This window comes from Rhipicephalus sanguineus, chromosome 3, assembly GCF_013339695.2.
Source record: "Rhipicephalus sanguineus isolate Rsan-2018 chromosome 3, BIME_Rsan_1.4, whole genome shotgun sequence".
Classification (NCBI taxonomy): Eukaryota; Metazoa; Arthropoda; class Arachnida; order Ixodida; family Ixodidae; genus Rhipicephalus; species Rhipicephalus sanguineus.
In genome coordinates this window covers 115,040,769-115,056,044 of record NC_051178.1, presented here as the reverse complement: position 1 = coordinate 115,056,044, position 15,276 = coordinate 115,040,769, and the positions used below count along the sequence as shown (strand labels likewise).

General features: G+C 43.9%; 1 protein-coding gene across 3 annotated transcripts in view; it reads right to left on the bottom strand.

The window, feature by feature from the left end:
* Positions 1–197: 197 nt before the first annotated feature.
* Positions 198–15,276, bottom strand: part of LOC119386985 (rho GTPase-activating protein 23) — an 88,300-nt gene continuing 73,221 nt past the window's right edge. For all 3 annotated transcript variants that reach the window (XM_037654279.2, XM_037654280.2, XM_037654283.2), the window contains one exon: positions 198–8,740. In XM_037654279.2, coding sequence (XP_037510207.1) covers positions 8,142–8,740 — 599 coding nt within the window. In that variant the 3' untranslated portion in view covers positions 198–8,141. The remainder of the gene's footprint in view (positions 8,741–15,276) is intronic.

Below are 15,276 nucleotides of genomic sequence, written 5' to 3'. Positions count from 1 at the left end.
GTGCATTCCACATGCCCTAGCTTCCCATAGTTACGTGTAAATGTAATGAACAAACTAGACATTGCCTGTGTGCGTGCAATAGGGCAGTCACAAATAAATGTGTAATAAACACCGCTACAGGAAATTAAAGGGCTCTGAAAAAAAAAAAAGTCATACAAGCAGGTGCCTGTTTATTTGACTTGACAACACAAAACAACTCAATGTCAATAATTTATTTTTTCAATTCAATGAATTTACATATCTGTACATAAAATACATAAATCTACATGATGCGAAATTTATGCTGCTCACAAGAGCCAGCATGATTCTAAAGCAGAGCTCATTTTTTAAGTTAAATCTGTTTTCAATGGTGACAGGCTGATGCTTGCTGTGCCGTGTGTAGAGAGGAGCGGGAGGCAGCGTTCAGCAAAGCCCACTCGTTTTGTAGTGTGGCCAGCAAGCAACACAATCTTTACTTGTGTAAATGTGGCAGCCACACAATCATGCACACCATGCAGTTCTTTGTCAATGAGCAAGGGTGTGAAGCTCGGAAGTTGTTGGTACTCCCTTTTTCCAACGCAGCATTTTCAAAGACCCTTTACCGGGAAAGCGCTTGCACGCACAATCCCTCATCCAGTCAGTCAAATCCAATGGAACAAACAATGCACGCACTCCACTGCAAAGAGTTCCGCAGCGCCCTCTCAATCTATCATTACATGGAAATTTCAAGCCATGAGTGAAGGACTAAAGCAAACGGGCAGCCACAGTGGCATTTAAAGATACATTTGTCAGTGTCCTGTACTAGACCGTTGGGGACAATACTTAAACATTTCTGAAAGAGCTGAAATCCAAGCTGGACAGCACATGCATTCAGGCACACTCGACATCACACACAATAATGTGAATGAAATGACAACGCCCGTGATGATGATGAACAAAAAAAAAATGTGAGAGAGTTACAATACCACCCAAAACATGGAAAGCCAGGATTTTAGATTGGATTTGTGGAAGACAGGCAATAAAAGCGTGCCATTGCTGCAACTTGAAGTATGCTGGTAAGTTCTGCACTTTGCACATTTTAAGTTGCAGTAACACAAGCCGCTACCCTCAGATGAATAAATTCATGAATGCGGTGGACATGCTTTACATGCCCTTGGAGCCAATGCTGATCGAGCTAAATGTTTATACCAGTGTATGTATTGCAAAAGTTTATGATGCGTTACAGTCAAAATCAAGGAAGGGTTCCTGTGAGATATGTACCAGGGAAATGCCTGGCTCGGAAATGTCCAATGGACATTGTCGTGCAAGTACGCAACGTGGACTTTTTGGCTGCTGCAAGCCATGCCCCATTCAAGGCCCATGACTTGCCAATAACACACAGAGTACTGTACGCTGAAAAAGTGCAAATTGTGCAGTCATGTCAAGTTGCTCTCGAGACAAGAATGTCACTCTCGCACAAAGGCCCATTAACGGTGACAGAGCAAAAATGTGTAGCAACATGGCAAGGACATGAGCTGAAACTTCATTAAAAAACAAATGCAATAAACTTCAATGTAAGTGCATTCAGTGAAGAGTGCAACTAAACTCGCCCGAATGAAGAGGTTGAAAGAACTGGCCTGCAAGACCAAAAGTCGCTGCCTTTTGTGCAACAAGCCGCTGTAGCGCAAGAAAGCAATACAAATCATGCCCCTGGCTTCCAGTGTATGAGTACGACGACAAATGCAGCCACACAAGCGTAGCAAAGTAAACTAGCCGCACAGGATGAAAGCGAGGTTATCACACTAGGTTCAGTTTTACAGGCAGAACAGTGACGCTGCCACCAAGAGCGTCAGATACTTGGAACAAGCAGCGACCGTTTCGTGCCCGAAGCACAGCAGAGTCAAATGAACAGCACAAAAAATATATGTATTGTATCTACATACTGTACGCCACAACTGCAGGCTGGCATTTATCGCTACGTCATGAGATTTCTCACATCACACACAAGCGTCACTAGACTTGGGAGAAAAGTGAAACTAGACAAAAGGAAATGCACTCTGTAACAAGCACGCGCCCTACACTAAAATGCAGTAACGGCACAGGACAGACAAATTCGAGGAATAAATACACTAAGCATCAACAACTGTGTCACTCATTGTTTTTTTTTTCTTCAATCCTCCCTCTTAAACTCTAAAAACTTAAACAAACTGAAGCAGCAGTGTCCATCACAAGATAATGAGTAGCCCCCGTACCGCATACTTTGAAGAAGATTGTAACGTCGTCCCTTGTCCAAAGAGGAGCGAGGACAGAAGGAAGAAATCAGGCTAAGAGTGCCACCCTATACATAACGTGCCTTGGCAGAAAAAAATGTACACAGCTGCCTGCATCATGACAAACTCACTGCCGCATGTGCTGCAAGGTGACTGGAATGTTTTACATGCTCTGCGCAGAAAGTATGGTGCTGAGCTCCCATTACTGCTTGTCCGAGGATGCACTGGCAGAGTGCCCGTAAAGAACGCAGGGGAGAAGAAAATACTTTGAACGCCGTCTTACTCGTTACACAGTCACTATAGCAGCTAACTTGCACCTTAAAGAAGTACTGACACCACGTTCCTAAACTATCGCTTTACGTGTTACACGACGGTCCGAATTGTCTGAAACCTCAAAGAAAAAAATGTAATGGCAAGCAGCATACCATGCAGGATAATCTGCTAGTCTATTTTGTTCTTATGAACGGGTTTCGGAGATCAGGACATGAATCTATCATGAAAATGCAGCTTGCTCTTTTCTTGCAATCATTTCAGCTGCCACCACAAAAGCACACATTTAGAAGACGTGCGTGCAGCACGCTTGTGGTTTTTTGTGTGCGTGCGCAAGTTGCGACGTAATGATTAATGTCAACATCCTGCCTAGCCTTGCAGCTACACGAAATACGGGAATTTCGCACTATGTTGCGATGTGGTGAAAAATGTCAATGATGCCAAGGTGGCGTTTCGAGATTAACTTGAACATCACATTAAAATATTTTATATAAGTATTCCTAACCTTCCTAACTGTCAAGCGCCATTGCTTTGAAGTGAGTGATAGAGTTACTACAATTTCAAAGGTGTGCGTCAGTACTTCTTTAAATAGTTACGCTAATGTCACCCTGAGCAAAAACTGCTTTCGCGTGGCTCTACACAACTACCGATGGACGTTTAGTGGTTCCTATTCCCGACTGCTGACTCCTGCATCTTCTCATGGTGCCTCTTCCCATTTAAAAGGAAGAACGAGGTCATCATCAGTCAAACAAGGGCGGGACCAACTGTGAACTCTAGTATTTGAAAATAACATCAGATGGCCACCGCAGGAACCACGTCAGCACCTTTGACCTCATGAAAAGAATATCGGCAGTATGCGTATCCGTTGATTTAATCCCTAAACGCTGATACAAGTATGGCTCATCCATACGTCTCACTTTTTATATTTAGCACTGCGACGAATTCACCCTTTTGAGATACTGAGGGGCAATGTGTGCGATGCCACTTACTTTTAAAATTTTTTTTAGTCCTATATGTGCTTCCTTTTCGACAATTTGTATAATTCCATGGAGAACTTGCCAAATACCACTGATGTCATACACGTGAAAAACCTGCAATAAATTTTCTATCTTGGCATGCAATGAAAAAAGAAAGAAAAGAGCATTTCCCAAACGTCTTGTAGCATCCTTTCTTATTGTTTCTTGTTTGTTTTTATCATTGCAACTTCAAAACATAAAAACTGGCTGTGCCGACATTGCGTTGCCGTACTACTTTGCGAGAAAACTGGCTGAACAATTTGGCAATGTGGCGTGCAACAAGGGCTGAAATAATCAAACAGAAATTTTAGGAAAAATGCGTGTATATAATCAATAAATGCCAACAAAATGCAGGAAACAGTGCCAACGACCAGTGTATGTTCCATGAAAACTCTACAGGCAAAAAGCTGCTGAGCTCACAGGTATGCCAAGTTTCCAATGTGTGCTATGTGTTCCATGCGGGAGGTAAAGGTACAATACCGAAATTATGTTCATAAATACCTAAAACCAAACATGTGAGTAGTAAAAATTCTTCCCAACAAGCTGCCATTCGGCTATTTCTTTCTTGAACCGCTTTAGTATGCATCATAAAACTGTTGTGCATTAGTTCGAGCAGAGTGTTCCTTTTCCTCAATTGTATTTTTAGCACCAAGCCATCAGCATAAGAAATCTTCTGGGCAAACTGCTAAAAACAGCAGTGAAACAACGGAACGCCTTCACTGAAACGTTCAGCTTGCAGCTGTTATAAACATAATAATAATAAATGGAAGTCAATTCTGCGCACATGTGGTTTGACTTCTAATTTAATAATGGCCTGAAACCTTCCAGTCAACTCACTCCACTGGTCATATCGAGCAGAAAACGCAGTAAACTTATAGACGTGTTCTACATTCATCCAGTCACAAGCACGTAAGTTCGCGTGGCTTCTGTATGTACAATGTATGTGCGCCTAAGCTCTTGTGTAGACAACGTAAGTATTTCCTCCAGATTTCCCGCCATCCCCGTTCCCATTACAGAGTCCCTCTTTGGAATCGCATGCTATAATATATTACTCTCTAAAGCTCTCTTCCTCTCTTTCGAGATGTGTCACACACAAAGATGGGACGACGCAAAAGCAAGAGGCGACGGCTTGCCACCACTGCCACAAACGAGGCATTGTCGAAGGGCAACGCTATCAACACAAACAGTGACAATGTCGCGCTGCAAAAGAGCAACGGCAAAAAAAAAAAAAAAAAGGTTATTGGATGAAGCGTCGTTTTCTCTACGATTGCACTAGAAGCAGCCACCGCTTTCTCACTCCGTATAGACGGCAGGAATGGGACAATGCGAAAGTTGCGCAGGGCTCCTAGAAATGACGAAAGTTATCACTCTGAATCCCCGCAGATCGCCCACGAACACACATGCAAGATAGGAGAAGACAAGGATGCACAAGGAACTTCCAACATTCAGAATGAATGCGACTGTCAAGGGGGGGCCAGTCCGTATAGGCAGTTCTCCAGGCTCGCCGAGCACACATTGCCTGTTCGCACACGGCAACCACAGTTACATCTTCGAGACGGCGTGCCCACATATGCGTCTCCACACACTGTACACTAGCAGCCCTTGCAACGAGGTGCAAAGGATCCGAGATGCACACCACGGCAGCAGTTGATTGGTGAAGACAACGACGGCCGCTGCGGTGGCAGCTGTGATGGCAGCAGGCAGGGTGCACTTGCAGACAGAGACTACAGTGAGTCTGCTGTTGCACTTGCGTTGCTGTGGCAGGCATTGGCAAAACGGGAAGTGCAACGGGCATGTCTTATCTTGCCAAACAGAGCACGACGTACTTGTGGCCTCTTGTTCCAGTGGTTAACCCACTGCTATACAACGCTTGAGATTCACTGCACGTGGCAAGCTCTCGCGACATCTGACACGGCATCAAAGTGAAGAACAGCGGGTTTATCAGTAAAGACAGCACAAACCCTGCCAGCTTGAACACTGAAAGATCAAGTCACTGATGTGTAAATGGTGAAATGCATGCAGAGACTGACTCGACTAAAACACCCCGTTTTGCTGCCTGCACGCAACCCCATTTCTGAGAGCTCAAATAAAGTTATATTATAGGTTGCCCAAACCAGAGCTTGAACACAAGATCCTTGCATTGGCCTATATCCCAAAGAGCCCCGTAAGCTAAGCCATTACCGTATGAAAATTTTATACTCATGAAGCATCATCTTAGTCAAGAAGTGCAAGACAAATTCGACTGCACAGTATGACTCTGATATTATGAAACACCTCATCAATCGTTTTTCAGATCAGATGACTACAGCTTTCAGTAATTTATGCGCCCTGGTTAGCGACAGCAATCAGTCAATGACCTTGCTCGTACAACTACTGGTTGTTTTCACTTATGGAGAAGCATCGCCACACTTTCACTTTCTGATACCAGGAGAACTCCTATGCTAGGCCACAATGACACCATTTACTTTAACATAAAAAAAAACAAAAAACAACTCTCATCATGGCCAAACAGGAAGGAAGCGACTATTGGTACTTTGTAACTGTCATATCATAAATGTCGTGCAGTTCTTGGGAACCTTACAGCAGTTATTTTGTATCCACCACCTATCAACAACATTTCCCAACAAAAGTTTTGCTCTTACATACATTTATGTATAGGAGTAAAAAATCGCAAATAAAATTTCTGAAGCTGGACTCTAAAAAAAGAAGAGAGAGAGAGAGAACAGAGGACGGAAGCGAACATTTGTGTAGACTGCTTGAAAGACTATTGTTAACAGCTTCAGCCTTGGCTACTAATGCCAGGGCTGACAAATGAGATCATGATATCAAGGATGCTAATGCACACTAGCAGATCTTGACACGAAAAGAATAAACTATTCAGTAAACCTCCAGAGGAAAAAATACAGCTGGCAAGAAACAGGTCTTGCAAATGACTACAATAATAAGCAGTCTTTGTTACTGCTAAAAAATTCCGATGCACTTTTTTTTTTGTTAGAAGGCAACAGCTGACACATACATGCTTTCATGGGCATAATATGGCTGATAACATTATTTTACAAGTTGAATTTTGTAAGCTAGTTACTCCTCCATGATGAAGGAAGTGAGTGAGCTTCTTTTCTTTTTTTTTAATCCTGCATGGAAACTCAAAGCTGCAAGCAGCTACAATGAGCCAGTTTACTTAATTACCATGAAAAAAAAAAAAAAAAGCGGCTGCAACATGCATCATCCCATCATTGTCAGTGTGGCTCACAAGGCTTTGTAAGCACGTTCTGCAACAGCCACTCATGCCACAGCAGATGACAACCACGTTCCAACACAAGTTGTTCTGTCTAAACGAGCATCTGCTAATGCCTTCATTTCCTTCTGACCGACGCAAGGAACATTAGATTTGAACATGAACACATCTTTCAAAACAGGGACTTTGCGATGAACAAGGATGAAGGGAAATGCTGTGGGAAGGGTGAGAAAAGAAGAAATCGACAAAAAGGAAGAAAGAAGGGAGATCTCACTGTTTTGCAGGTGCCCAAGCTTGGGCAGCTATGAGGCAAGCAATATGATCTAGCATGTTGAACACAAGGTGTTCATTGGGCAATCTCCTACACTCCAGCAGTGTTTGAAGTTCACATTCTGTGCCTGCTGAAGCAGTGGGGCTCAGGCTAAGCTCCAGTGTACGAGGTGATGGTGAGTGGTCTGTGCCTAGAAATCCAGCGCTACGACGGGTAGCTCACACACGCTAGCCAAGCCTGCCGTCTTTCTCCGTGCCAATTGTGAGGCAGTTCCAGAGCCTACAACTAAGAACCAAGTTCAATTAAGCTTATTAAACTCGCCAAACAAGTTGTGTATGTTGCACTGATCTCAACAACGAGAACATTCGACAACTTCCACTGTCTTGGTAATCCTGCCTCTATCACTTCTGATGTCCACACTGCTGCTGTGTGAGAAAAGTTTCTTTTATTGTTACGCATGAGAACACAACAGGGTGCTTCAGTATGTTCAAAATTTGTACTGCAAGCTTGCGTTCCCCGTTAGATCTTAATAATAAGAATAATATCTGGCGTTTAACGTCCCAAAACCACGATATGATTATGAGAGACACCATAGTGGAGGGCTCCGGAAATTTTGACCACCTGGGGTTCTTTAACGTGCGCCTAAATCTAGTGGCTTCATGATCATGTAACACAGACAGCAGCTACAGGCCTCAGGTTGCAATTTTATGAGCACGTTCTTCCCATGCAGGTGTTTACAGGATGTGCTGATCAAATAGATAATGCCTCTCAGAAGTGTTTTTCCCCCATTTTTCAAACTATTATTTCGAATATTGTTCACATCTGCTTATAACTAGAGCCTGTTGCTGAATACATATCCAATTACGTGGGTGCATGACCAAAACATGGCTTTCTCTGCAAGGCTGCGCTTCCGTGTGCCAGCGTGCGCATGCTAGATTTCCGAGGCACAAACTACACGGAAGAGCCTGCCTGAAGCACTAAGTGACAAGCTTAACCTGCTTTACGCGTTTGTCGGTCTACAGGTGCACGGTCACCTGGCAGAAGGGAGGCCAGCGTTCTCGCCATCACTCTTCCCAGCCTCAGAAGCAATGTCCCAACCCACAGCCATCGACCCAAACCTCTCAGACTGGCGAGGCCACCCGCAAGCTCGCGGTCCTCCTCCACTCGCCCCCGTCGTCTGTCCGCTGGCCACTGGGCACCTTACGCACAGACGGAAACGGGTGGAACTTGACGTCGCGCGAGCTCCCGATGGTGTGTCGCCGCTGGAGTCCCATGGAGGACAGGGGTCGCCGACGCGTGCCGCTCGTGACGAGAGGTGCCGCCACCTCGCCTTCGACCAGGCGGCTGACCAATGCAGCAACCACACCGTTCTCAGAGTGCCGCTGCTGCGGTCGCCCCACCCCTGCCGCTTCGTCGTCCACGCGATAGATGGCATAGCGCGTTGAAGCACCGTTCAGGCATTGCTTCTTGCAACGGTAGGTCACTGTGGAGCCGCACGATGCACCCCCTGACGATGACGTGGCCATCTTCTGCGGGATGTTCTCCTTCTCGTGCAGAGAGTCAAAGAGGCTTGCAGGTGACGGCTGCCTCGGGGCTTGGCTGGATGAAGACTCCATGGATTGCGACGATGCTGTGAATTGATGGAATGTCTCCGGGCAGCTGGCAGGCGTCTCGACGTCGTCGATGACGCCATGTGTGCGTAGGTCCTTCGGGAGTAGATCTGTTCGCAAGAAAGAAAAGATGTTTGCAATAGTCAGGTGAGCACCTAGTTAAAAAAAAAAGGTTGCGTGAGTTATGAAATACTGTACTGAGGTGTGAGTCGTGACAAAAGAAAATGCGAAGTGAACATAACTAACATACAAAAGATCAGTCCACTTCCAGGTTTCAAAAAATTATTTCATAAGTTTCACAATGGATAACCAAATAATGGGAGGCATTTACACAATATTAGAATTCTATTTACTGAGGCAGAAAATTACAGGAAACACCTCAGCAAACTTGGGTACAGTATCACTAGTGCCTTCCCACGAAACACGAAACCTCTATAAAACGTTTTATAGAGGTTTATAGAGGTTTTAAACGTTTTAAAGACGTTCTATAGAGGTGTGTGTTTCATGGGTTGAAACCACTAAAGTCAAAATATGTTTTAAAAATGTGCGCGACATATCCTGGATCCTGTCTTTCAAGATAACATTAATTTTCAATTGATCATACATCCTTCAGCCGATATTTAATGATTGCATACGTGATAAGATGCTTTTAGTAAGGAAAATATGAAGAATTATAAATACCAGCATTTTATTATTGTCAAAATAATAAATCTCCTTAAAAGCCTCATGTGACTTACTCTTCATTGCTGAGAACCCGCACCATGCTTAACAGCAATAAGAAAAATTCACCCTTTTAGTTTTGAGATGATATATGAGACACACACACTAGCACGTTAATTTCATGAAAACACTTCAAATCAAACGGAGCAAACTACGGCCACAACTCAAGGCATGCAAGCTCTTGGTTAACAAATTGATTTTCACATCAAAAACAAACACAGGATGCAGCTGGGGAATGTCTATGACCTCAACAAGCAGGGACATAGTTCCTTGCTTGCCAAAAAAAAAAGGGATGGGGAGGGGGGGGGGGGGGGGAAGCACTGCAACAGTGTCCGTAGACAGACAATGTACTATCGCGCTCAGTATGAGCTACACCACGCGAGCGCGTGGCCGAGCGCTCTGCAAGGTTGTACAGTTGCGCCGATTATGGTATATTTTCGAGTTATTGGGAGAGAGTTTGGCTGTCCCTGCGAGTGCGCATCGCCCCCACTTGCTTGCTTTCACCCTCGAAGTTATCATTTTCGCAGCTGATATCATCGCAGGGCAAAACGAGGGCGAGGGTGAAAGCAAGTGGACGCGATGCGCGCTCGCAGGGACAGCCAAACTCTCTCCCAATAACTCGAAAATATACCATAATCGGCGCAACTGTACAACCTTGCAGAGCGCTCGGCCACGCGCTCGCGTGATGTAGCTCATACTGAGCGTGATAGTACACCTACAGTAAAACATGATGCACAAATGGCTGGCTTGTCGGCGTTGTTCCAAGCTGAACTCATTATAAGAGACATGGATGATGTAGATTTTTTAACGTGTGCCTTCGCATCACATGGAGGTGGGAGAGGAAGATACCAAAAGAAGCCGGCTGTTTGTCGTTCCCATCATTTTACAACCTATGCAATGCAAGTTCATCCTAAAGTGGTCAACCACGCATTTGAAGCCCTACAACAGTTACATATGCTTAACAACTCACAGCCAAAAAGACTGCTTCGCTTTTGTTGTTTTGATTGGACACTCAGAGCGACAACAGACCTGGTGCACCAACCTGTATAGTACAGGCTTTTCACTATATCTCAACAAAAAAGGGGGGGGAGATAATAAACAAAAAAAGAGTTAATACAAAGGCCAACTGTGAACTTAGCTATGGAGGCAACAAATGAATGTGCACCGCAGCCACCACCTCTCACTTTCTCCAGCTTTCAGACCTACGAAGCTTTAGTTACCACTATGGCCACATTGCTTGCGTCAATAGAAAAGTGTGGAGAAGGCAAGCTGATAAATCTCTTACAAATTCTATCATGTGCTGCGGTAAGTCAATTCTGATATGACTGAGGTGTCCTCACAAAACATTAACAGGGAGATGCACTCACATGCCCACAAGCCATCACCAAGTAAAACCCAGAATGAACCAAGAACTTTTCCAACTGTTACCTTCTGTCAGCCACTGATCTGATATTTCTCATCATTCGGATATTTTCAGCTGATACCCATCAGATCCAAATTACCAAGCTCTTACTGCAATGGCCAGAAAAGAAAGGTTCAACATTAAATCATGACCATTTATTTTCGCTTAATTTACTTTTACTAGAGTATGTTTTAAATAAATCGTTGCAACCAATAATGCGCAAAAAAAGAAGTGCTGTAAGCAAGGTTCAGTAAATAAAACCTAAGAAAACAAAGGCGCCAAAAAGACTTGTCTTGTTACCTCTCCTCTGACACACCCTATTCCGGCAAAAAAAAACAAAAAAAAAACGTGTTTTTCAATTCTTTTCTCTACAACATTACTCATGTATCATTAAATATTAGCTTATGCAGCACGGTTTGCTTTGTGTATGAAGCAAAAACAAAGAAAAAGGAAGAGATGTAGTAGATGAGGTAAATGGCAGGCAAACACAGTATTAGTGCGAAAAGGCAGTTTCACGTCCGCAGAACATGGAAAGGCAACATTCTCTTGACACCATCATGCCCTCTCACAGAGCTTTCTTGAAGTAGTATTCTGATTATCACTTTTAAAATCATAATAAAGTTGAAAATCAGAAAATCAGGGCATTAGATGGGTTGAAACAGAGTGCAAAAAAAAAAAACATCCAAAAAGGGAAGCAGCACAAGTACTGTGTGTTGAAATGCCACTGCCAATTCGTGTAGCGACACAGGTTGTTATTATTATTATTATTATTATTATTATTATTATTATTATTATTTGGTCTTTGGGTCACTGCTGTGGTGGTGTAGGCATTCTTAAATCTTGCAAGTTGAGTTTTTAACAAGTCTGTTTTTGCCGCTAAAAATTAAGTAAGGCCCACGCAGGAACTTGAAGGTAGTGCTTCCACTCGTAGGACTCCACTTCTGGGTGCTATCTGTTTCTGTTTGTTTGTTTGTTTGTTAGTTAGTTGTTGGTAGTTTTGCAATCTGTTCATCTGCTTTCGTTTGCTCGTTTGTGCTGACAGGTTCAACTTTTCGTCGCTGTATGTGTCTCTTCAGGCTTGCGCTGGGATTGTTATGCACACTGCACCATCAGCAAACACACAGGTGTGAGTGGTGACACGAGCAGTTAGCAAGCTAACTACTAGTATTAGGAGGCACACTGCAGTGGCGGCATTCTCCCTGATGCTGCCGAAACCATGCTGAATACGCACCAGCCGCTACCAACTGGGCACAAAAGGCCACTTGGCTCGATGCCTCGAGAGAAAAGAAGACGCCCCCGCCCCAGAAAAGGGCAGTCCGTGGTGGATGCCACGTGACCAAGGCGGCAACAAGGGCCGCTGCGCCATGCGAAATGGTTCTGAAGGAAGAGAGAGGCCAGGCCATACCCGTTCCAGGCATCAGCACAAACCAAGTACCGCAAGATGACCCTTTTTTTTTTCACGTGACAGAAGTGTCAAAGTGCCATGCAACACCAACTTCCCAAGACCATTTTTCCCATCAGCAGTACGCTGTTACTTGCTGTTAATGCAGCTGCATGAAAGATTTCGCCCGTTTCCACAGAACGCAAGGCCAAATTGCCGCCTCGCTTCCACAACAATTCTTTTTAAATTACAGAACTCAAGTCACCCGTTTCCATCTTATCATGTAACTCTCAACGCTGAATTTTAAGAAAAACCACAAAGCCTAATTTGGTCACCCAGTATGTTACTGCACAGGAACAGGCACTAGGCGGGAAATGCAACCCAGTAACCAAGTGTGACTGGGCCAGTGGTGCAATATCATCGTAACGTGTGTCATCATACACAGCGGTCATAACAAGCAAATATGGAAATATGGGCAGGCTTACAGCATTCACGCTTTCTGATTATCATCTCATCAGTAATTTCTGATATCTTGCACTGCCTTTTGAGAGATAAATAAAAAAGTTTTGAGAGAGACTATTGAACTCTTTCAATTTAACTGATATCAATGAGTGCAGCGATCAAATAAAAATGTGACAGTTCAGTCTGTTTCCACCATCACGAGTTTACTGCACACGTAACTTTTCGACTTCTTGAACAATTCTTTTTCTTTTCTATATGCATGTCCATGCATGAATTTGGCCGTAACTCAGATAACATATAGTACCATTCTGTTGATTTTGTCGATTCTTTTTCAGTTTTTTTTTTTTACATTGCTGCTGGCTTTTGGATACTAGTATGACTGTCTCTAGAGGAAAGAGCTCCACCAGTCACTTTGCCTTTTGCCCTCCTCCTAAAGCGTAGTAGTATATCTGTATTTTTTACATTCTGAATAAACTTCACTTCACTTTGTGCCCTTCCGCATCTATCCTGTTGCTCCCCGCTGCAACAATGATGCATTATGACATACCATTAAAATTAAAAAAAAAACATTGACATAAAATTAATATTAAAAAAAAGAGAGAGAAAGGAACTGAACCAGGATAGAGCAGTACACTGTCTTTGAAAACTCTCGTTGATGTACATTTGGCAGAGAAAAGATGACTTACCATTTACATACCAGGTTAGCCTTTTTTTTCTTTTCTTTTTTTCTTCACTTTTTAGTCTGTTATTCTCATCACACTGTCAGTGTTATCCAATAAGTTTTCCTTCAGCTACCAAAAGTACAGAAACCATGGTTTCGGCTCTCAGGCAAAATTAGATTGTTGCAATCGAAGCTTCTTATTTTGCGAGCAATGCGTCTACTCCAAGAAGGAAGGGCCGCCTTTACACAGAGTGTGAAGCATGTACACAATCCCTTCTCGAGCACTTGCAAACATTGTCACGTGGCCTGGATTGTGCAAGAACAGTCCACATATGGGGTTCAATCGTGAGTTGCGTTCCTTGACCGAGTGACGACTTACTGTGCCTGCTGCTACCGCATTAACCAGATCCGCTTGAGTTGCGCATCTAGCAAGAACAAGCAAAGAACATTTAAAGGTTCGCCACCATTTGCCTGCCTACTGACGTGCTGCTGCCAGATGCTGGAAACAATTTTTTCTCAAACCTAAGCTCACGTATATGCTGATGGGGGAACAACCATTGAATAATAGAGGAACATGCACACAAGCATGAACAGGCTGTCATCATTTAAATCGATTCATCGGAACAGAAAATTGAATCTGAAGGCTTAATTTTCCTTAGTCACTTTTTTTTTGCTTCCTTTCTTTACACAAAACAAAGAATGTTGCACCAACCATTTTTTGCGTATGCATAATGTCAGTGAATTTGTTGTTTTCTTGTGGAACATACATTTTCTTTTCCCCCAGTGGAAAAATCCAGTGTTGTAAAGCTGAAATTTGTATTTATTTTTTCAGGTGCAATGCAATTTTTTTTTTATAAATAATAAGTAACTGAACAAACCTGCAATGTCATGAGGAGCTGCTTTGGGAATTGAATCGAACTGCCATGTCCTGTGCTTTCAGCTTGGCCTACTACCGTATGTACTTGTGTATTAGCCGCACTTCGTTTCATCAAGTCTTGCTCAGGTGCAGGTTATACACGAATCGGGCCAATAGCTACACATTGACACACTGTAGTGCCACTGCTCTACTGTGGTGGATAATTAAAAAAGTGGTGACAAATATGAACGTTTTATTTCGCTATTCAATGTCTAATCACTGTCGGACGAGCTCATTTCATCAGCGCGCTTCCAGAGCTAATCGTCCTCTGCCACATGACGTAAGAGTGACGCGGCTCACGCAACACAACAGACTCCACAAGCACACCACACACTCCCCAGCAACGTACAGGATGGCCTCCAAGATTGAGGAGCAGCGGCAAGCCTGCCGCTGCGAGCAATCTTGAAGGCTATGGATTCAGTACGTTCTAGTTTGTTTTTAACGCGATAGCGTTAGACAGCTCGTGTCGCAGAAATTCCGGTGTCGGCGTCGGCACCGTTGGTTGTGAGCGAAAAATCGAGACAGAAGCAAATAAAACAAACAACAAAAATCTTCGGTTCCACTGAGGATCGAGCCCGGGCCGTTCGCGTGGCAAGCAGGTGTCCTACCACAAAGCCACCGTGTAACTTGCAGCTGCTTCGGAAAAAAACACTACATAAATGCCATGTAGTGGAAGGAGTCTCCTTAACGCATTTTGTTCGGCAGGTGTCACGACAAAAACGAGCCCATTCGGCGATTTGTAGATGTATAGGCGAGGCCATCAAACTACGTCGAAAAAGGCCGGGATAGTGCAGCCATCGCCGCTAAAAACACACACGAACTTTCAAACAGCTCTAAAGATGGACAACTATGTCCATCTAGCGGAAAACATTTCAAGCCAACGCCAGTTTCTAAAGGAGGCGTTGATCAAGAAAACAGCAAACGCTAGGTAATGTGCTGCCATCTGTGAGACATTGTGAGAAATATGTCTCAACCCTTTATGGCCTCCGAGATGGCGGACGCGCGGCGCATATCTTGGAGGCCATGCGACTCGTGCTTTAGATCAAAAACTTGTACCATTCGCGCGTGCGCGCGTGTGTGTGTCTGTGTGCGTGTGTGTGTAAC